This window comes from Sarcophilus harrisii, chromosome 2 (assembly GCF_902635505.1).
Source record: "Sarcophilus harrisii chromosome 2, mSarHar1.11, whole genome shotgun sequence".
Lineage (NCBI taxonomy): Eukaryota > Metazoa > Chordata > Mammalia > Dasyuromorphia > Dasyuridae > Sarcophilus > Sarcophilus harrisii.
Genome location: NC_045427.1, coordinates 505,503,121 through 505,527,143, shown reverse-complemented (window position 1 = coordinate 505,527,143; position 24,023 = coordinate 505,503,121). Strand labels below are relative to the sequence as shown.

General features: G+C 33.1%; 1 protein-coding gene across 2 annotated transcripts in view; it reads left to right on the top strand.

Annotated features, from left to right (window-relative positions):
* The window catches only part of WDR72 (WD repeat domain 72), a 270,383-nt gene that overhangs the window by 188,824 nt on the left and 57,536 nt on the right, over nucleotides 1-24,023 (top strand). For both annotated transcript variants that reach the window (XM_031955230.1, XM_031955231.1), the window contains exon 19: nucleotides 4,097-4,286. In XM_031955230.1, the coding sequence (XP_031811090.1) occupies nucleotides 4,097-4,286 (190 nt within the window). The remainder of the gene's footprint in view (nucleotides 1-4,096; nucleotides 4,287-24,023) is intronic.

The window sequence follows — 24,023 nt, the reverse complement described above, 5'->3', positions numbered from 1 at the left end:
ATGAAGGACCATTCAAAGATCAGTGTTGGTTGCTAGGAAGCAACTTCTCTTAGCTTGTCTTACTTCGTCAATATTACAGTGCTACATCCAGGTAGCAGTTATTTATTACCGCTTTCCCTCACCTTTGAAGAAATTGAAAAACTGGTTCATCATTTTCCTTTCTCCCCCATATTCATTCCTCTTATATTTGATATTCCCTCAGACACCCTAGATTTCAAATTCATCAAACTTCTTACTTCCTATGATCAATGCTTCTGTCATGTTAAATCTGGTGGCATTTTTCTCTACCACCTCTTCTTGTTTACTTCCCTCCATAAAGTTCCCACCTTCTCCTGAGTCTTCTGTTTGATTATCTTTTTAGTCCTCTTTGTTGGACATGTTCTATATGTTCTATATGAAGATATCTCTGGATTTTGCCCTGGACCCTACACTCTTTCCCATCTACACTCAATGATAATTATTATATTTCTTTAATTGACATGCATTTATTAACCTCTTACCATGTGTTATACTCTGTGTGTAAGAGTGTGTGTACATGTGTGTATCAAGAGAGAAAGGGGAGGATGGAGGAGGAAAGACAGAGAGAGAGACAGAGATAGAGAATAAAAAAAAGAGCAAAGAAGGAAGGTATTAACAGAGGAGAAGACACAGTGGCTAAGGGGATCTAGAAGGACTTCTTGAAGAAGGTGTTGTTTGAGCTGTCTTATGTAATCCAGGGAAACTAAGACAAAGATAAGGGCATCCATTTGTAGATGATTCACAAATGTGTGTGTGTATATGTGTGATATTTAAAAATGGAACTCATTATGTTTTTTCTTTAATCTATCTCTCCTAATTTCCCCATGTCTGTTAATAGCACTACTATATGTCCTATCTCAGCTCCACAACCTTGAAGTTACCATTGATTTTTTTTTTTCTTTTACTCTCTTGGCTCTTCTCCCTTACTTCTTTCCCTTCCTCCTTTCAGTGATTCACAAAGTCTTGTTCATCCTATCTTATTATTTTCTGCCCTTTTTTCATTCTCAAGACCATCACTTTAACTCGGCCTCTAATCATTTGAACTATTGAAATAGCCCCTTAATTTCCCCTGCCTGCTTTCTTTCTTTTCTGTTCCACAAAATTGTTAAATTGATATTCCTAATACTCAGATACAACCACATCATTCCTAAATTCAAGAACCATTTTTGCTATTATTGTTTTTCCTGTTAATTTATCTGCTCATGTTCAATATCTTCCAGTTCTTTCTTACTCAGATCTTTGATAATTTAAAGTTACCCTTTTGCTCTCCTTATTTCCCTTATTGCTCACATTCTGATTCCTCCTTTGATAGGGATTTCTTTAGGTTCTGAATCTCAGTCTTCTCTGATGTGGAGAAATTTATCAGTATAGGTCTTTATCCCCACTGACTGTTAAGATAGGGGAAGAATAGAACTGGGGCCAACTGGATTCTGGGTTCTGTTCCTCAGGTTTAGTAGAGTATTACACAGCTCCTTTTCCCTCTTCTCACCCTTCCCACACACACAGCATGTTGTCTCATCCCTCCATACCTCATCTCTGTGACTTGCCAGTCATATCCTACTGCAGCTGAGAGTGATTTTTGTCATTTGGAGTTTGAATTAACAAGACTCTGAGAGCAGGTATATGTGGTATATTGTTGAATTGAACTTTGTCTCAATTCATATTTCCTTCCCCTTTCCCTCAGTTTCTCTGCTCTTTTGCAGAGATCTATTGCAGTACAGAATACTATTACCGCAGTCTGTGCTGTCAGGGCCTCAGCAGAAATTTAGCACCCATAGCCCAAACATCTGCAATCCTGATTCAGGATCTTTACGATACTCAAGAGAGGAAGGGGATTCTGGTATGTGAGGCTGAGCTTTGTTGCAAGCCCTAGCATTCAGCCTTGGGTTAGCAAGTATAACCTTACTTACCAGTACATGGTGAGAGAGGAGATGCTGAGTAGCCTCAGGGTAAATGTCAATCATTTCATCTTATGTGAAATTTTCATTTGTATTAATGAGTTTTGTAGATCATAAAGCTGGTGAAGTTTTTTTTTTTTTTTATCCTTGGCTCACAATTTTTATTTTGCAGGAGTTTGAAATGTCATAGGAATCAGAAAAAAATGTCTAGTCCTCCTTCTTATTTGTCATGATCAAGCAGTGCAGTGTGCAGTACTTTTGCCAGAATGGGCAAACTAAGAGTAAAGATAAAGTACAAGGCTTTGTATAAGGTTGAAACATAAAATCCATGGGCTCCTGATTGCAGTATGGAATCAGGGTAAACTACTTGAATAGGCATGGATAAATAAAAGAAAAAGAAAATCTTTAGGTACAAAATTCTCTTGACAACCCTCTTAAAGTTGGTTATACATTTCCCCCTGTTTTCTGAATACCAAATTGCAGTTGTGTTTTATATTTTCACTCAATTGTGTTGTTTTGTCTAAGTAAATATAAAGTATTACCACTTTCCAGGGACTTTTCTTTTTGTTTTTCACTTAATAGTGTTTTATTTTTTTCCTATTACATGTAAATAGTTTTCAGCATTCATTTTTGTAAGCATTTGAGCTATAAATTTCATCTCCTTTTCTCCTTTCTTCTCCCCAGTTCAGCAACCACTCTATAGATTATAACTCTCTACATATGTACAATCATTTCAAATATATTTCCATATTAGTTATCAGTCTTTATGCCAAAGAAAAATCAGAACCAAAAAGAAAAACTACCTTGAAATTAAAAGCAAAAAAAAAAAAAAAAAAAAAAAGAAAATAATATTCTTTGTCCTGCTTGTTTCACTCAGAATCAGTTCATATAAGTTTTTCTAGGCTTTTTTTAAAAATCAATCTGCTCATTATTTCCTAAAGAACAGAAATGTTCCATTACATTCACATGACAAAGTTTATTCAACCACTCCTCAATCGATGAACTTCCATTCATTTTCCAGTTCATTGCCTCTACAAAAAGAGCTTCTACAAACATTTTTTAACATGTGGGTCCTTTTCCATCTTTTAGAATCTTTTTGGAATATAGACCCAATAGTGTCACTGCCAGATCAAAGGATATGCACAGTTTTATAGCCTTTTGGCCTTAGTTCCAAATTGCTTTCCAGAATGGTTAGATCAATCCCAACTATACCAACAATGCATTAGTGTCCCAATTTTCCCACATTCTTTCCAATATTTATCTTCTTTTCCTGTCATCTTAGCCAATCTGATGTATGTGAGGTGGTACCTCAGCATTATCTTAATTTTCATTTCTATAATCAATACTGATTTAGATAATTTTTTCATATGATTATAAATGGCTTTTATTTATTTATCTAAAAATGTCACTACTAACCTGTTGGATTTTGGGGAAAGGCCTTGTGACTTCTTAGCTTTTAGCTCCATGATCTGCAAAATGAATACATTAGAATAGATGGTCCCTTACTTTCCTTGTAGCTCTAGAGCAATAATCATAACAGTCCTTAATCATTTTTAACCCTTCTAGGCCTTAGTTTTGTCATGAACAAAGGTTGTTGTTGTTGGGTTAGTTTTATTTTGTTTTGGTGGAGTTAGGAAGTAGAAAGGGGAGCTAGACAACATCTAAAATACTGTCTAGCTTTAACCCTACTAGTCTATACCATGCTTAGAAACATATATGTAGATATATAAGAGAGTTAGAATTGCAGTTTTAAGTACCATAGAAATGTCACTAAGAAAATCTCACATTTAAATTCTATTAAAATACAGTAATTTCCGGCTTTTCCAGGCATATGAGTTGGAGTATTCAAAATATTTCTTAAAAAGCTATACATTATTTTGTGGATTATACCTTAATTTTCTTGAAAGAAGAAGTAGCCTATTCATTTGGTATTTATGAGTAACCACTTCATTATTTTGTTGTAGCTTCATGCTTTTAGGATATAAGGACTTTTGAAACTGTACTTTAAAATTGCACAATATATACTCATTTTCCATGTGCAAAATAATTCAATTATTTAATACATGAAAAGGATTATTTTTGGCTTCATACTCAAATATTACCATCAAAATTACCATCAAAATCCTGTAAAATAATCCTGCAAAAACATCATTTTTTTCCTTTGAATTTTATTTCAATAGGTCATTGAAGCAATACAGGCAGCTCTGCTGGCTGAAGTTCAACAATATATGAAAACCTTAAGAAAGATATCCATCAACAATCCACCACTGTCCATAGCAGACAATGGAAATGGAGAGATGAAGACACTGCCAAAGAATGTACAGTCAGAACAGCTAGAGTTACAATGCATTAAAAACATTCCTTTGCAAAGTAAGTGCAAAATTTATTGGCATATTCTTACATTGGAACTTTTCTGCTACTTAGAACACATTGAGAATATGAGTTCATAATATATCACTTTGGAAAGACTGGAGCCAAGTGCCCTGTTTCTGACCTATTCTGCTATCAATTTTCCCATACAATTGTCAAGGTTTTAAAGACTACCAAATTCTATTATTATCTTCCATCATTGCATATTTTATTTTCCAGGAGAAATAATGTTTGATTTCTCTATTTTGAGCAAAACATAAAGAAAAAATTAAAATATTATCAGAAATATTGTTTTTGTTTAACAGGTGCAATTAAAATATAATTTTTTTCTATTTACAATTTAATTCTCAATGGGCACTAAAATTAATTGCTTTCATTTTATATTTTAATAATGACTGTGATATTTCTTTTTTTTTTTAGCAACAAGGATATGATTTGGAAATTAATCTAGTTTTATAGTTAGATCATTCCATTTTACAACAAACTTTGTCTTTGATGGTGCTAATGTTTATAGTTGGATCAGAGTGAAACTGAATTTATGTTGTAGAATGATATCCATGTTTTTAGCCCATTAGCTGAGCTTGTAAATGAACTGACCTAAATTTTACTTTCCATTTTATTAATAAGGCTTCACAAAAGCAGCTAATTTACAAACTGATTGAGTGTATGTGTCTGTCATGAAAATTTGTTACTACATGCTTGTTTGCAACATATGAAAATGATCAATGATAGTTGTGAATAGAAAAGAAAAATGGCATTCTTTTTCTGGAAGTAAAGGAGGATACTATAATATTAAAAGTATCAAACCTTTGAAAAAGTTTCACACATGGAAATATATCATATTTTCCTTTGAACAGCAGTACATTGCATTTTTAAGCAGAATTTTTAATTTTAGTTCATGATGCCTATTTTGTTAGTATTGAAAAAAGTAGTTAAGGAAAAGTGACTATTTCAGACTCAATACATTGTTGGAATCGTATCTTCAGTGTCTAGAGATGTTTAGACTATGAAAAAGTATTTCTGATTTCATCTAGAGCATTTGAACCTTGATGAATTAATTCTCGGTAACCCAATTATTTTATACTTAATGATGTGAATTTAAAATGAAAAATATAGTTACCAAGCAGGTTGGAATATTCATTTTGACTGTTGACCCTTAAAGAAACTTATTTGAGAAACTAATGTGATAACAAAAAGTTTGTTTGGTGAGCCCAGAGCAAAAGCAAAGAGAAGAAGAGTGTTAGTGTGTTGTGTGCTCAGGGTACTAAATATGGAACTAATGAGATGTGGGTTTTAATCCAGCCCTAAACTCTATCTAGTTTTATAAGTCTATCAAGTCATCTTTCTGAGCCCCACATTTATTATCTATACTGTGGAAATAATAGCACCTTCTTCCCAGATTTGTTTTGAGATGTGTATAAAAGTATTATATAAATGTGAGTTGTTATTGTTTTTGTTAAATTGTTGAAGTCCAAATAGAAATCATTCTAGGACAAGTTGCTATCTCCAACTGTCTTTAATGTTTGTCAGACTATTTAAAGATGGATAAAATGCATGCTTTTGTATTGAGCTATATGCTCGTCTTCTAAAGAGTTAATTAAATAATTTTAGAGACATCTTTGTTATACAGGATGATGTAAATGATAAGTATTTCATTTTTAAACTAGTCTTAATTTATGTTCTGAGAACTTTTCAGCACATACAACTTGAAGATCACACACATTTGATTAGGGCAATTTTGTAGACTAATAGTTTTCTCTATGATGATGCTTTGATTCTGATGTAGTTTAATAAATTCTCAATGATATTATAAAAGTTTTATTTGTATTGGGTGGAATTGGAATCAGATTATAAAGAGTAATAACTTCTAGTGTTTGATTCTAGCTCCTTGATTTTATTTTTATAGATATCTATTAGGATTTTTTTTTTTTTTGAAAGCTGCAGTGATGTTATTTTCAATCGTTTCCTCATGAAATTGTCACTAATATGTCCAATTTTCTTAAAAGTAGCCTTTAAAAAGTCTTCCTAGCAATGACATGGTAATAAGTGGCTGAGGATTTGAACCCAGGTTGTCTGCCTTCATGCAGGTAGATGGCATAGTTGATAGAGCCCTAGGCCTAGAGTCAGAAAGACTCACCTTCATGAGTTCAAATCTGGTCTTAGACATTTATGAGCTCTGTGGCCTTGAGCAAGTAATTTAACACTTTTTGTCTCAGTTTTCTCATCTGTAAAATGACTTGGAGAAGAAAAGACAAACTATCCCATTATCTTTTCAAAAACAAAAAAACAAGTGCACTCACAAAGAGTTGAACATGAATGAAAATGACATAATCACCTCTGTCACCAGAGACTTTACTTTTTGTCTCTCTGCCACACTGCCTCAACAGAGGTACCTTAATCTCAAAGGGTAACGATATTGTGGGTCATCCTAAATGCTGAAATACTTGTAGTGGGCAGGTGTTGCAGTTAGCTATTTCCATTCATGCTGGGTAGATTCTTGTTAGGTCCCTCTCAGGGGCTGATCTTCTCCTCTCTAAATTGATAGCTATATAGTTCAGGGGGCAATTACCCTCTAGGTTGGTATCCTTGTATCCAAGAATGAAATCTCTGGGGCCTTCTGTCACATTGGCCTTCCTTCTGTTCATAGTGCTTCAAAGAACAGTTCTATTGGTGAAATTCAGTTATATTAAGGCTCTGCCCATTATTTTTCTGTTTTTCTGCATGTTGTTCTGAGGTATGCTCTCTTCCACTCAAGTAGAAATTACAGTGTTAGGAGATTAGATGCTGCAGTATTTTGGCAGGACAGGGAAATTTGAAAGATAATTGAAAGCAGGTACAATATGTGTGTGTTTAAATGTGTGTTAAAATAAAAACTCTAATAAGATTAATATTGACCTTTATCAAGTACACATTCTGCAATTGTGATGTTGCATATAGGTTTTGAAGTCAAAAGCACATATTGGAGTCTTATCTTTGGTGCTTACTGTATGATTTTGTCTGAATCAATCTCAAACTCAAATTTCTTATCAATTAAAAATACAAATGAAATAATTTACATGAATGTATTTTCTAAGCTTTATATAAGACAACTATAAGTAGCTATATGATTCTGGGCAAGTTACTCTGTCTCCTTTAATTCCCTCAACAGGAAAATGGAGATAATAATAGTACCCATCTTTCAAAGTTGTAAGGATCGGATAATAAAAGTGCTCAGTGTAGTGCCTAGCACATAGTAGGCATGTAATAATTGCTTTCTTTTAATAAATAGGTAAGCTTAATCATTATTTAAATATTTTTACTTGGTAAAATCATTGTTACACAAAAATTTAATTAATAAATTCACCTATTATTAGTGAGATTTTCAATTATGTTATACTATGGTAGATGTGTAATATCAAGGAAATTTTGTAAAGTGCTAATTTTAATTTGAAAAATATCTTTTGGAGGAGTCTAGTATATTAGTTGCAATTTTTAAATCTATCCACTGAGAAAACTAGCAATTTCATTCAGGAAAGGCATTTAGACTTACAAGAAGTATTGTAAGTATACAGTTGACAAAGTATTGTTTTATTCACGTGTTCTATGATAGGAAAATAAGGAAATGTCATGTTTTCTAAATTTTGTCTTGTATTTCCTAGACGTGGAAACAGAATTTTTTATACAATTTTACATTTACCCTAGATTTATATCAGTATGGCAAAGAAATAAATTATTTTACTACATATCCTTATAAGGTCATGACGATGATTATTCTGTCAAAGTGGGCCTTTTTTCATTCTTAATTGTGTTATCCTATGATTAGTCTTTGTAACCACATCTCTTTTATTTTTGATTGAATACATGAAAAAAAGTACTTATTAATTGTTTTCTAAAGTCAAAGCACTAAGCTAAGGGGTGTTGATACAAATGTAAGTCCCAATCTCAAGGATCTCATATTTTGCAAGTGAGCAATGATGCAGGATGCCAGGAAGATAGAGATATTTCACCTTGGGAAGTCAAAGGGAGGGTAAATATGTCACTGAGGAAATAATTGCTTCCTTCCCAGTAATAATAGCATTACTGATTTGATTACATATTGATTAATTACTTCCTTGTAATGCATTCAGTTCTCAATTGTGTAGAAGAGCGAAAAGAAAGATTTTATTCTAGGTTATTCTGTGGCTAACCAGCTCCTGTGAGCCAGTTGTTAAATTTTAAGTGTACACATTTACAATCTGGGAATTGGCAAATACTACCAATCAGGACTTGATCATGTGTTTTGATTGTCTGGACCTAATTGATAGAGCAAGTGTTAATAGTTCAGATTAAATCTAAAAGTGTATCATATATCTTTAGAAAGCTGATTGTTAAATATTTACCATATCTGATTATGTTTTCATCTTAAAAAAGCTTCTTTAATGTTATCACGTAAATAATAACTATAACTTTTCAGTGTTATAACAGTGCTTTATATAGGGTTGTTTTTTTTTTAAACATCCCTGTGCATATTATCTTAGTTGGTCCTCACTGCAATCCTGTGCTAAGATTAGGAGGACATTATTCTTCCGAGAGATGCTCTGTGTTATACCTATGATCAAATAGCTAGAACTACAACCCAGGTTTTGTGATCCTTATATAGTGCTCTTTTAATTTTACCATCTCAGTTATTCATTCTATCAAAACAGAAAGAATATGAAAGATAGATTACATGTTCAAAGTTTGACTCAAAGAGTCAATATATCAGAGGAATTGCTTGAATTTTCCTTCTACTTACCTAGCTCATAAATAACCATCAGCAAAGTTGGATTGTATTTTGAATGCTAACCAACTCTGCTTCCCCCATCTGTTTTTAGAAATATGTTTGCTAGACATGTTTTTTTTTGTCTCTCAGAGATTTAGAGAAGTGCCAATTGTGTGCTATACACTATGCTTAAAGATAAAAGATAGCTATGATTAAGAAACTGAATCTTGGAGAGTTATTAAATAATTAGGAGGCTTTATAAGTAATTTAATTTTTCAAAACAAATGAGTGTGATCAATGTCAATGGACTAGAAAATTAGACATTGTGGGACAATGCGACTATCTAATAGCACATTTTGAATGTGCTTTGTATGTATGTGTATATGTATATATGTTCTCATTTGAACCTTTCAATCCTTTGTGAAAGAAATGGTTTTCTTATCCTCATTTTATAGATGAGGGAGCTAAGATTTACTTGTAGTACACAATTAGTAAGTATTAAACATAGAATTTGAAACTAGGTGTTCCTTCCTCCATGCTCCTTTCTCTAGGAGATAGACTCTAGACATTTTGTCATATTGTCTCCCTGGTTTGTTCATATGGAATAAATATAGTCTTTTAGCTATATTTTGATAGCAATTGTTATATTTATATTTTTTTTAATGTGTTAAGTTGTGAGGTTGTTTTTGTCTAATAAAGCTATGTTTTTGTTTTTATTTAAATAATGGTTATATTGCTATCATTTACAAATCCTTTCTAAAATGGAGTTGAAAGGTTCAGTTTAGTTTACAATAACATTTAAGGCTAAGATTTAGTGTATGTGAAAACTGTAATGGTTTCTATTTTTAAATGCATTTGAAAGTTATTCCCCTCCACTATTTTTTTCTCAAGCTGTTTGGAATCAGTTTAAGGAAGTGCTCTAAAATCTTCCATTAAATAAATTGGTTGTGGTAGAAATGGAGACTTTGCAGTTAAAACTGTCACCTTGGAATTATTGGTTGAATTTAAATTTCAACTTAAGCTGTGTTGGAGTGAAGATGATGTATCAAATAGGGGTAAAGCAAATAATCTTTTTTATTGCAGACAAAGTTTTCAAAGTATTTTACCTACAAAATGAACTGATGACAAAATGCCTTTTTTAAATGGTGAAACAAACCCCTACATTTGTAGTAAATCAATGGAAAACATCTATTCACCAGCAAAAGTCCTGAGGCCTTCTCTGGCAGAAGGTCTCAGGGCAGACTTCCTCTGCCTGCTGGGCTTTTCAGCAGAAAATCTGTCTGGTTTGGGAAAGCATTTTACACATAGTTGAATACCTCACTGGGGAAACCCTTCTGTGACTGTCTTTTTCTATAGTAAATGAGTCTTCCCCCACCCTCTGTGAGGTCTCCCTGCCTGATTAAGAAAGGCCAGAGAGTTGATCTTTATGGTCACAGAAGTTTTTGTTTTGTTTTGTTTTTTTCCCTTTTGGAATAGTCTATGTGCTTATTGATTCATTTCCAGTGCCAATTTGGCCAAGCTTCTACTCACATCTCCATTTTATTTTTTGTACTAAAAATTAAGTCGCTTTCTTTAAGACTTAGATCTTCCTCTTTTCAGCTGAGAGTCCTGTGTTCTCTGACAGCTGTATAGATAATTAAAGGGTACCTTTTGAACATCTTGAAACCTGGAAGATGATTGAATATTTCATTTAGGCACCAGCTTGGTTCCCCCTTTTCTATAATCAGAATACAAATTTATTCAGATTCATCCAAATTCCCCTAGACAAAGCAATAGTAAATCTACTATTTATGTTATGAGACTGCCAGTTGGACTTTGTTCACATGCCTTGCATGAATTTCCATTGAACACCTTTGAAACTTTTAATACAGAACATTAAAAATGATAAGATTTAGTTGAGAATTCTTTTTTTTTTTAATTTCTTACGTTGCGACCTGTGTTGTTAATAACAAAACTGTTGTGATAGAAACAAAAGGAAAGGAAGGCATTGAATTTTCCTATGATTACACTGGCATCTTTATCATAGAGAGCCTGTCTATGAATCAAGAAAACCTCCCTTAAAGCCTTGGCTCTGATAGCTTTTGTTTGTGTGACTCTGTATAAGTCACTTAACTCTCAGGACCTCAGGCAATTCTCTAAATCTATAAGTTGCCTACCAAATCAACAAAGACAGGAGTGATCTTACCATATGTACCATATGTATAGTGTGTTTACCCACAATAGCAAATCCTACAAAGCCTCACATGGTATCACCTCTGCCTAAAAACCCTTCTTAGACTCAGGACATCTGTCATTGATTAGTCTTCCTCTGAGTCTTCACTTTGCCTCCTTTTTTTCTTTCTCAATCCTTTCTCTCAAAAAAAAAAAAAAAATAGAGTAGTGCATCAAATCTAATCAGAATCACCATGGACCTCTTTTTCCAAGTGGAATGAGCAGAACCAAGAGTACACATATTGTTTTAAGAACAACTTTGAGCAAATAAGTCTTTTTTTTTAACTTATAAATACCCACATTAACATGTGAAGGAAGTTACTATCTGCATTCAGAAAAAGTATTGATAAATAGAAGTATAAAACAATACACACATATACATACATTTTAATGGTAGCCATCTCTAGTGCAAGGGGTGGGGTGCAGAAGGAAAATTTTAAAAAAATTTACATGACAATTATACATTATTACTACATTTTATGTATTTAATATATATTAGAATATGTATTATGTATGACATGTATAGCATTAGATATTAATAGTAAATTGTGCATAATAAATTTGTAGCATCTTTTTTATTATACCATGTTATGGAAATGCTTGTTTTATTTCATAAATTAAATAATGAAAAATTTAAATAAATAATCAATTTGCCTGGAATTAGTGGAATACAAGTTATCTATGATCTTTGTGGGCTTTTAACTAAATATAGTATCACTTTCCCTATCCTTCCCCATGCTTTTTCATTTAGGAAAGTCTTCAAAGGAGAGAAGAGAAGCTAAAGGGGAAAAAATTGTGGTAACTCTAAGCTCATAAAAGAGAAGACCATCCCAGAACTTAAGCAGTTCTCCTCTTACTCTTTGGACTTGAAATCCCTGACCTCCCTAGATATCTGTGAGGTGCATTGAAGGACCAGAAAAACTTCAGATCATCTTTTATTGCCTTTAAGGAAGTAGCTCTTTAGAGATTTAATTTTAGCTCTTTCATCTTCAATTCCACAGTACTACTCTCTATCACTGTGTTTCTTCAGTTCCTTTCTATGTACTCTTACATTCCACCTACTCTTCTCTCCAGCTCCTCCCAAGGCTTTTTACTTCTCTTTCTTGGTTGCTTGTCAGTAGCTCCACCAGTAGGTTCAGCTACTTTGTATTACGTCAGAGTCTAGTCTACAAGGAGGGATGACCCCAAGTAATCAGTCCAAAAGTCATGCTTTTTATTGAACTGTGGGAATGTTCCATTAAAAGTTGGGATGAAGTGGGATAGAAGAGAACAGAAGAGAAGACCGGGCATTATAAATTGCCTACGTTGATAGGAACCAGAGGAGTGACACAATCTGGGCACCTCATCATAAATTAGCATGCTTGCCAACCATTGCTAAAAATGAATTCAGCTCATAACTGAGTGGTGCAGCATTATCATACGTAAGATATAAATTTATTCTAGTTTTGGTCACTAGGTCACCGAAAAGTAAAAGTTAGCAAGCCAGCTTCTCCAATAAGAATAAAGACTAAGAAGAAATATTCAGGGCTTTTAGGAGCTTGAGAGTAAGAATAACCAATCTTCACCAAAAATCTAGGGAAGCTTATTGTAGCCAAGTGGTGCCCATGGTTTGTGTCCAGTGAGACTAGAACGGAGGTGGAGCTTGAGAAGGAAGGCCTGCCTCCAATATTGTATTTTTGGGATATTCTTTGTTGGAGTTCACAAACCAACAATGGACAGAGCTGTGCTTCCTACAGCAATCCTCCCAGGTATTTTGTGGAAGTGTTCCAGAGTTCCATGTTAGGGCTTTGGTTCCCTTTTCAACAGGAACTCTCTTTTCTGTCATCCCTTCCTTCCCTATTTGGTTGGGAAAGGAGAGAGACAAAGGGACTCCAGTCCTAGTTTTGGCTACTTTCTTGATTCTCTGGTTAGGAGGGAAGAAACCATCCCAATTAACTGCTGAAGAAGTTTCCAGGGCATATTAAGTGAGCATTCTTATTTACATGCAAAGACCTAAGATTCTTTTTTTTTTCTTTTTTTCTTTTTTAATTTAATAGCTTTTTATTTACAGGTTATATGCATGGGTAACTTTACAGCATTAACAATTGCCAAACCTCTTGTTCCAATTTTTCACCTCTTACCCCCCACCCCCTCCCCCAGATGGCAGGATGACCAGTAGATGTTAAATATATTAAAATATAAATTAGATACACAATAAGTATACATGACCATACTGTTATTTTGCTGTACAAAAAGAATCAGACTCTGACATATTGTACAATTAGCTTGTGAAGGAAATCAAAAATGCAGGTGGGCAAAAATATAGGGATTGGGAATTCAATGTAATGGTTTTTAGTCATCTCCCAGAGTTCTTTTTCTGGGTATAGCTAGTTCAGTTCATTACTGCTCCATTAGAAATGATTTGGTTGATCTCCTTGCTGAGGATGGCCAGGTCCATCAGAACTGGTCATCATATAGTATTGTTGTTGAAGTATATAATGATCTCCTGGTCCTGCTCATTTCACTCAGCATCAGTTCGTGTAAGTCTCTCCAGGCCTTTCTGAAATCATCCTGTTGGTCATTTCTTACAGAACAATAATATTCCATAATATTCATATACTACAATTTATTCAGCCATTCTCCAATTGATGGGCATCCACTCAGTTTCCAGTTTCTAGCCACTACAAAGAAGACCTAAGATTCTTAATGAATGAATATCATAACAAAGAATTTCAGTCAATCCTTATGCTTTTGGAGTTCTCTGGAGCCTGGTTTTGCTAAGAGGTGTGATAGAATAATGGATCAACTACTGAACTTAGAGTCAGAGTCTGCTTGAATTCCTATCTTGAACACTTATTAGAATGATGATGTTTAAGAAATAACTTTGTCTTTTGGGGACCTGAGTTTGCTCATCTGTAAAATGGATTGTTGATCTTCAAGACCCTGTTGCATTTTTACATCTGATCCTTACATGAGATGGTGGGCCATATACAGGAAATAGTTGTATGGAGTTTAAGTAAGTAGGACAATTTTACTAGAATATGAAAGGGAGTGATATAAAATAAATCTGGAAATATAGGCTAGAGTCCGATTATGATGGGTTATTAAAAATCTAAGGAGTTTATATGTCGGCAGTAGGAAGTTTGCTGTAATTTTCTTGAGCAAGGAAATAGGCTTAGTGAGACCTGTCCTATTAGAAGAGGGAGAATGAAATCCGGGAGACCAATTAGCAGGCAGTTGTAGCAGATTGGATAATAAAAGACTGAATTAGTGTGGTGGCAATGAAGTTTGAGGGAAGGGAATGAATGTGAGAGAATGTGTATCTAAAATCATTTTCTTTTTGTATCCTTAGTGCTTATCAGTGGCTCACATATAATAAATATTTGTTGAATTGAATATTTCTTCAAAATTGCTTTTGCTTCTCAATTGCTCAGAAATTTATAGAGGAATTTATAATCAGTTCATTAATTCTGTTTGTTGCTGTAAAATAAAAGTAAGTTTACACTATCTTCTGGGAGCTCTATGATATTCAGCTGTCATTCGAATTAAAAGTCAAGGGCTTGCAATGTCCTATGTTTTTCCTTTGCCCACAATTTCTAAATATATAGTAATTGGCTTGTCTTTAAATGAAGGTCTCCTTTTACATTTGCATTTTTTTAACTTGTAGAGTTTTAATAATAGAGTTTTATTTGATCTTCATACTACTACATGAAGTAAGAAGGCCTGTATGAAATATCCATTTTACAAATGAAGAAATTGAGAAGCCAAAAGATTTGTTGAAGGCATATAGTTGGTATATATCCAAAATCAGAATTTATTTTTCTGATTCCTATCCCTATACTAGACCATACTATTTCATACAGTTAAATTTCTCCTTGAAAGGCTATTACATTTTTGACATATTTCAAATATTCATTTTAAGAGAGAAAAATATTACATACCCCCAAATAATTGTAGAAACACATATTTCTACTATTATTGGCAACCTAGTATTATAGTGTTTATCTTGTAATAACCAACTATCAGTCAAAATATTATTTGATAAATGTATCAAAATTGATAACCACCAGTTCATTTCTTTTAGAGTGAACTTGATTTTCAAATATTAGTATATTATTAGCTGGGTTCATGTTACAAATATTTCCAGTAAGTAAACCCAAATCATTTTTATATTTAGCATCTAACTTGTGGCCTTTTAAGCATTAAATCATATTTTAAATATTCAATTAAATTGTTTTTTGATCCTTTTAAGAAAAAATATTAGTGGTTAGGTATGAAGAGGAAAAAAGCTTGCAGGATATTTCTAAAACCATAGTTTATTTCATTTCTTGTTTCGTAAATTTTGCCAGAGGACTTCTTAATGCAACAGAAATCAGATTTGGTGTGTATTTTTGCACAAAATCAAATTGTACAGGCGCCATCTCAGAGTTCTCCAAAACATTAGAAGGATAAGATTCCACCAGGATGTAGCTCAAGAAAGAAGGAGAACTATGTAAGAAGCTTTTGAGATAAAGCAGTAAGGATGTATTTTACTGGAAAATGAGGGCTAGTATAACAGTATTTTTTTTTTTTTTTTAAGAACTTTCCTCTTTATTTGTGCATATGTACCACAGAGTCCTTGGAGTTGTGTTTTAGGGAAATAAATCACAAATGAAAGAAGGTGGATGATCCTGAAGGCTATAGTCCAGTGTCAAGATGTAAATGTTACTCTGTTGTTGAGAGTCACTAATGATATCAAGCACTTAAAGATTATAGCTAAAGGGACAGTATGAAGAGGAAGCACATAGTAAGCTTTTATTTATTAAAGCCAGGATGTCTCTCTTCCTAGAGTTATTTAATTGAATTCTAGTTCCCCTGATCTCCATTCACCAAATCAAAATTCCCAGTTTCCAAATGACTCTTAATAAATTTAACCTTACTGTTTGTTTTCCTGCCTGCTTTTGACATGCCCAGTTATCAAGCAATGATTCCTTGTCATTACTCCTTTCCTTAAATCCTAAAAATGATGAAAATGGAGAGAACTATTGAGAAATTTGGAATTACAGACTTCAAGCTAGAAGAAACTTTATGCATTAGTTACTTGAGTTGTCTCATTTTACAGTTGAAAGGTTTAGTTACTTTTCCAAGGTCACTCAATCAGGAAATGTCAAAGATAGGATAATGTCACTTTCCCCACCTGAGCCTTTAGGTGGGTTCTTTCATGGTAAATCCATTTTTTCCACTGCACCACATTGCTTTTCCTTATTTTTAGTTTCTGTTTCTTTTCTTCCCTGATTGTTTTCCCACAAATCTTTACTTGTCCATTTCTATTTTGAGTCACTCATAATAGGAGTTTATATTTCGATATGTTGGTAGATATGATTTTATCAATGTGTTTGGATACTTTTTTTTTTCTGGTGCAGGTGTAACCTCTCAACTAAACCTCATTTAATATCTCTCTTTGTCTAATTAAAAAAAATTCTTCCTAAAGAAGATACATTTTATGTATGACTTTTAATTCCTGTAGTAATTAAAAGGTGCCATAGTAATAGAGTGTCCTTAAATCTTCCATTCTGGTCATATGTTTTCTAGATCATTCCTGACTGCAGGACATTTCTAACAGACAAGTCATTGTTGATAATGTTATAGCCTTATTATATCCATTCAGTCTTCTTTCATGACTTTTTGTTTTATTTGTAACGAGTTCTTCTAAGATCATATTATATGCATGATTTGCAGCATTTCAAATTTAGGAGACCTGTGTAGTTCAACAAAAGATGAAAATTTGCTGCAACAATAGGCAGCTCAATGAATTAATAAGTCTGTGATAAATGGATGATATATATACATACAAATACATATGTGTGTACATATATATATACACATACATTAATGTGTATATATGTATATATACACAAACATGTATTTATCACGTTATTAATTTATCATATGTAATTAATTAATTAAGCTGCATTTGAGTAAAATGTATTCTTCATCTACTGTGTTTTGACAACTTGTGTGATTAGATAAATATATTTGTAGTCATATTAAAGTGATGAAGGTACTTAGTGCCTCCCCCTCCCCTTCCCACCAAAATACTGCAAGTGCTGTTTCTATGCTGGACAAAAGAATGATATTTATAGTGTTAACACAAGGCTCTGTCCTTGTTTACATTGGGTAATTTACTCAAATAATAAATATAGCAAGTATTGGGTTAACAAAAATACATGCTTGTATATGAAATATAATGTTCACAATATGAGTCATATTACTGACTTTTTTTTTTTTTTAAACAAGAAGTAACTTAAGATTGATCAGGGTAGTGATTCTGTTTGTACTTGAATATATATCTGGAGCATCTAGTATATTCTTTTAGAAACTTGATACTTCCTTGCCTAATTAATTTGATTTTGTCTCTTAAAAAGATACTGCTTTTATTTGGCACATGAAAACCCAATTTCTATTACACTTTAAACGACAACATCCTTACTTTTCTACATTATAGGAAGAATCATAGAAATGAATGATAACTCAATGGATAGGTAGTATCTTAAAATTTAGAAAGCTCTGAGCAATAGTTCTAGTAAAACTTTTTTTTTTTTTTAAATAAGCAAGTTCATTTTCCTTTTAGCACAGTAAGATTTTGGGTCTCTGTCAAAAGGTTTATTTTGTGACCAAACAAGACATTAATTCACATAGAGAGGGCTTCCAGGAAGCTGTCTGAATGGGCTCTCATCCAATGCTATTCATTGGCATAGACTCATTCCATACTTTTGCAAGGAGGCTATCACAGTAAGATTATAAAGGTGGCTTCCCAGAAGTGCAAGCAATTATTTACTCAAAAAGTCTGGCCATACCTCATAATTCAAAATAGTTTTCCCTAATCATATTTTTCCCCATATTCTTTGTAAAATGATTCTTACAAACCTAAGCTAGGTATTTTAGTAATACTGCAGATTACCCACTAAAACAAAGATCTCTTTTAAAGGTAGATTTTGGAAAGTATTTTCTATTCTTTACAGAAAAGAAGTATTTTTCATGTACCTTATTTTGACCATCAACCTCACCATGCTTTTTATTTCTGAACCACTTAGGATGAATGACTTATTGTTTCATCCATTTTGCTCTGGAATTTTTGAAGGTCAGATGAATACTTAATCACTGATTATCACAATTGTAAATTCCATTTCAAGGGAGTTCTTGAAATGAGTTAAGCAGGAATTCTTTGATACTCACAACCATCTCTTTAACAATCCCAGCTACAGTTTTCATGGGTTTTGCAGATTAAAAAAAAAAAAAAAAGTCGGGGTCAGGAGGAGGAATGGTTCAGAGGCAATTCAATCCAATTGTAACCAAGACCAGCATCTTAAACCAATGATCATTCTTTTTTTTTTTTTTTTTTCCCTCAAGTACAATATGTAAAGAGTGAGGGGAGGCCATTATGAGACATTCAATTTTCGAATAGCTTGAATTGTTATGCTTTTTCTCTTTTGCAACAAATCTAAATTTGCTTTTCTGTTGCTTCCATTCAATACTTCTAGTTCTGTCTTTTTGGATCAAGCAGAAGAAGTCTAATTCCTTTTCTATATAGCATACTATTGAGATTTGTTTCACTGACCTGAACCTCATTGGCAGAATAAGTCCCAGAGGTCATTGACTCCTCCCTTTGAGATTATAGTGGTTACTTCCAGGGTCTCTTGGGTTTTCAGTATTATGGCTCATGGCCTGCCCACCCCCTATCAATAAATATCAGCCAAACTTAATTAGCCTTTAGAAAAAGTAAGCAAATAGATATAGCAAATACACACCCATATGTCTGTACATAAATGTGTTTGTATACTTTTTTTTCAATAAAAGACACTTGAATAGTTTAGTGGTCTCATGTTACAGCTAACTTAGACCCTAAGTTAAAACTATACTATTTAAAATGGAAGAGATGACTTTAACTTGAAATTTTCTAGAGCAAACATTAAAAAATAATCTGTCTTTAAAATCACACATATACACACACAACAAAATATAACTTCCAGGTCGCATTATGTCATGAGGATCTATTTTCTCTTTACCCATTTAGAGAGTTTTACTATATACTGTATACATAATGTATTTTTTTAAAGACACACTATTGGTAAATGCTGAATACAACATGATTAGCCATTCTTTTCACATCAAAGCGTTGAAAGTGGCTGTTAAATTGCCATTATTAGAGAGAAATAACATTATTTCATTACTAACTCAATGCAAAATATATATATCTCTGTAAAAGAAAAGAGGGTCATGATAGAATAAGACTCAGAAAGGAAAAATTGGGAATGTAAAATGCTGCTACCCAGCAAGAGAGAAAGAATAAAACTTTAGGTGAAGAGCCCCTTAGCTGGGAATGGGTCTAATGGTACTGACAAGTAGATGAGATAACAATATTTGTTTGATTGCCAAAGGACATGTGAAATCTTTAATATCACTGTAAAAATTCCATTTATTACAATGAGCAAAAAACAAAAAAACCTCCACATAATCCTTGTTGAGAGAAAAGGAATTTCCCTTAAAACTGCAATACTCAGAGTTTATAAAACACTATATGAGAATATCAACTGTCAGTGCTTAATATGGCTGCCGTGCATCAGTGTGCAATGTAAATATTGTACTTTTAAAGCTTTGTCATCTTGAGACACTTAAATTTAGCTATGTATTATGAACTGTCTTCAAATTTTATGGGTGGGTACACAAGGTTAACATTCAAAATTGGGATGTATGTTAATAAGTAAAATTTTATTTATAGAACATTTCATATTTTTCTTTAGATGATGGGACTTGCAACAAATAATATTGATTATAGTCTAAAACTTTGACACACTTATAAAATATCTGTTTGGCATGTCTTACAGAGTGGAAATGAATTACATCACTTGAACAATAAAGATTAAGTACTAATTTACACTTGAAAGTACATTCTCTTTCTATGATTTGCCATGAACTCCATTAAAACCCTGGAGGTGTTCACATGTAATAGGGAGCATTTTTACCTTTATTTTATTAGAAACAACTGATAAAGTAATATTCAGATGATAATATTTGTTACTAATTTACCCTATCTCTCTTTTTCATTTTTAGTAAGTTTTAATCCTTTATTTAGAGGCCGATTTATTTTAGGAAAGCCTTTAGTGGGAATATTAGCAGCCTTAAAGTAGTAGCTGGGTTCATGGGCTGTTTAATGCTTATTCTTCTTTCTCCTTTTTTTTTTTTCTGGCAAGATAAAGAGGAAATGATATCTTAGCCATTTCCTTCTCTTACTCATTTTACAAATGAGGAAACTGAGGCAACCTAGAATTAAATGACTTTCATAGGGTCCCACAGATAGTAAGTACCTGAGATTGGATTTGATCTCCAGAAAAAAATGCCTTATTCCAGGCATTCTATCTATTGTGCTACCTAGCTGTTCATATAATGGACATAGAGTTTGGTCAAATGGAGCAAAAAAGATAGAAAAGATAGAGTCCTTGTCTTCAAAGAAACTAGTGTGTCTGATGATGTGAATATAATATAGTAACATCCAGTACTTGTGTAATACTTCAAAGCTTGAAAAATTCTTTACATGTTATTTCAGTGAATCCTTATGACTCTGGGAGATAGGGTCTATTATTATCCCAATTTCACAAATGAGGAAATTGAGGCTTAGAGAATAATTGATTTGCCTAGGTCTAGAAATTATTAGAGGCAGAATTTGAATTCAGGTCTTTCTGAACTAAATTACCAATTACCCCCAAGATACAGAAATATTATATAGATTACAAAACAAACATGGAAGATAATTTCTTAAAAACTAAAGCATTTGACTTCAACAACAATACTATATGATGATCAATTCTGATGGATCTGGCCATCTTCAGCAATGAGATGAACTAAATCAGTTCCAATGGAGCAGGAATGAATTGAACTAGCTACACCCAGCGAAAGAACTCTGGGAGATGACTATGAACCACTACATAGAATTCCCAGTCCCTCTATTTTTGTCCACATGTATTTTTTATTTCCTTCACAGGCTAATGGTACACTATTTCAAAGTCTGATTCTTTTTGTACAATAAAATAACTGTTTGGACATGTATACTTATTTTGTATTTAATTTAGACTTTTAACATATTTAACATGTATTGGTCAACCTGCCATCTGGGGGAAGAGGTGGGGGGGAAGGAGGGGAAAAATTGGAACAAAAGTTTTGGCAATTGTCAATACTATAAAATTACCCATGCATATAACTTCTAAATAAAAAGCTATTTATAAAACAAAAAACAAAAACGAAAGCATTTGAATTACAATGTAGTAGGAAAGCAATAACTTCCAGAAACTGAAGAAAACTTGTTTGTGTTTTGTTTTTTGTTTTTAACATTTAGGCTGTCTGTTACTCCTATGTAGAAATCAGGGGTTCAGAAGTTACTTGAATTGCTCAAGCTCAAGTTACTGCCAGATCAATAACTAGTCAGTTATTGACTTAAGATTTTCATCTCTTTAATTTTTGCTTAGAGAATGAAACCTCACTTTTAGGCATTCATTTTTTAATACAACTACCAAATATATTTTTGATATGAAATGTGTATGTTTTGCTTTATATCTTAAGAGGGGAGTACAGTGGACTCCTGAAAACTCCAGTTATGTGGGATACCTTTTGCATTGATGCAGATTGGCAACTCATCTTTAGTTAATATTCTTTGAGAGGTGCCTGGGGTCCCAAGAATATAGGTTACTTAGCTGTATTCACAGAGGATGTCACAAGCAAATGTAAATTTGGGTATTCCTGACTACAAAGTTAGTCCATTATATATTATGTCACAGTGCCCCTCAATGTTGGCAGTGAAGAGCCATAATTCCTTATGTTGATTGAAAACAACTTTTTTTTTTATAATGTCATATAATTCAGGAGCAGTGCTATAAATGTCATTAGAGGTATATATGATGGAGAAACATAATGTAGCAGTCACAAAGTCAGTGAGGAAAAACCAATGGACAACCTGGATGTGCTCCATTATCTTCCATGTAATTTGAAGTTAATAGGATGAATGCTCTCAATGGGAGTAGAGGCCATATGATGAAATTATGATACAATACAACTGAGTTATACAGATTGGGCAGACATAGATGAATTATGATCTTCATCATTTTTTAAGGCAATGTTAAGATTTATATCACAAATGCATTGGGTTAGGAGTATATAATATATATATTAGTTTTTTAAAGAGTTTTCAAGGAAGCATTATTTTATTGTTGTAAATAATATTTGGAGATTAAAAAATAATGTTCCAAATAACTATTAATTTTCATATGAGGGCTGATCATAAAATTTGTTAATACAAAAAAATCCTCAGTGACTCTAAAATCCATAATTTCTAGAAGACTGATGTTTCTTATATTTTCCCTGCCAACTAATTATTACTTCTGAGTTTTGTTTAAAGATTGACTTGTAAGGTTCTAAGTCTCTGGGTGAGAGAACAAAGTTGTCTTCTGGTCAAAATTCTTATATTTTCTGAGATGAAGAAATGTGCCTAGAAATATGCTTTCACTCTTTCATTGTTCAAACATTTTTCTAGATATGTTAGATTTTATGGAAGTTAAACGAATGGATGATAGGTCCCTTGTCCCTTCTTTCAAGAAATTTACATTCTAATTGTTATCTATGTCATGGATAAACTTAATGCACATTACATACAAGTAAACAAGAAGAATACAGACTTCTGTGAGATCGGATGAGGAATAGAGAAATCACTTCTAGATAGAATTGCCAGTGAAGGCTTAAAGATCAGTTCTTATAAAAATGCTTAGAAATTATAGAGGTTTCCAGATGGTGATGTCCCCAGATTTTCTTTATTAAGGTACCATTTTCCAATGCAATTCAACAAACATGTTTTGAGCACCTACTCTGTACAGGAAACTCTGATAAATACAAAGATATAAAGACAAAATGAAGATTTGTTTTTTTCTCTTAAGCAACTTATATTTTATTGGGGTAATACAAAATTGAATTTCTCATTTCTATCAAAATATGGATTTCTTGCTAAATTTCCCACTAAATTGTTTTCTTCTAAAAAGTCCCATGGCTTCCAGCTCACACATTCAAACACACACACCTTCCATCTTCTGTTTCTGTGTGCTTCCTTACCTCTTTGATGACTGGTATTAAAATGAGATAGTTTGATTACATGAAAGGATTTCTATGTACCTTCCCGGTAAATCTCAGGGGTAACCTCCTGCAGGAATCCTGCTCTGATTCCCCCCCCCCCCCAATTCGACCCTTGTGCCTCTTTAAATCACTTTGTATGCACCCTGTATGTATTTTGTATTGGTTTATCTGAGTACTTGTTTTTTTCCATAGTAGAAAATAATTTCCTTGAGGTCAGGAATTGTTTCATATTTGTGTTTGTGTCATCAGCACTTGGTAGCATCTTGCCCACAATAGGTGCAATTAGGAAAATAGGAACATTTCTTGGATGAATAAATGAATGAGTGCTCTCTCAGGATCCTTCCAATTCTAACAAAGTGTTTTATACACAATACATCATAAACTTCTCACAAGTAAAGTAGGTGCTATTTTTAATTAATTTTTTTTTTTTTTTTTTTGCTGAGAAAATGGGGTTAAGTGACTTGCCCAGGGTCACACAGTCAGGAACTATTAAGTGTCTGAGATCAGATTTGAACTCAAGTGCTCAAGATTTGAATCTGCCTTCAGGGCTGATGCTCTATCCACTGTGCCACCTATCTGCCCCTTTTTCTTTCTAATTTTAGAGGAGAGGAAAGTAAGGTTCCAAAGAAGATGTTATATGCCCAGAATGACACTAATAAGAGTCTGAAGGCAAGGAC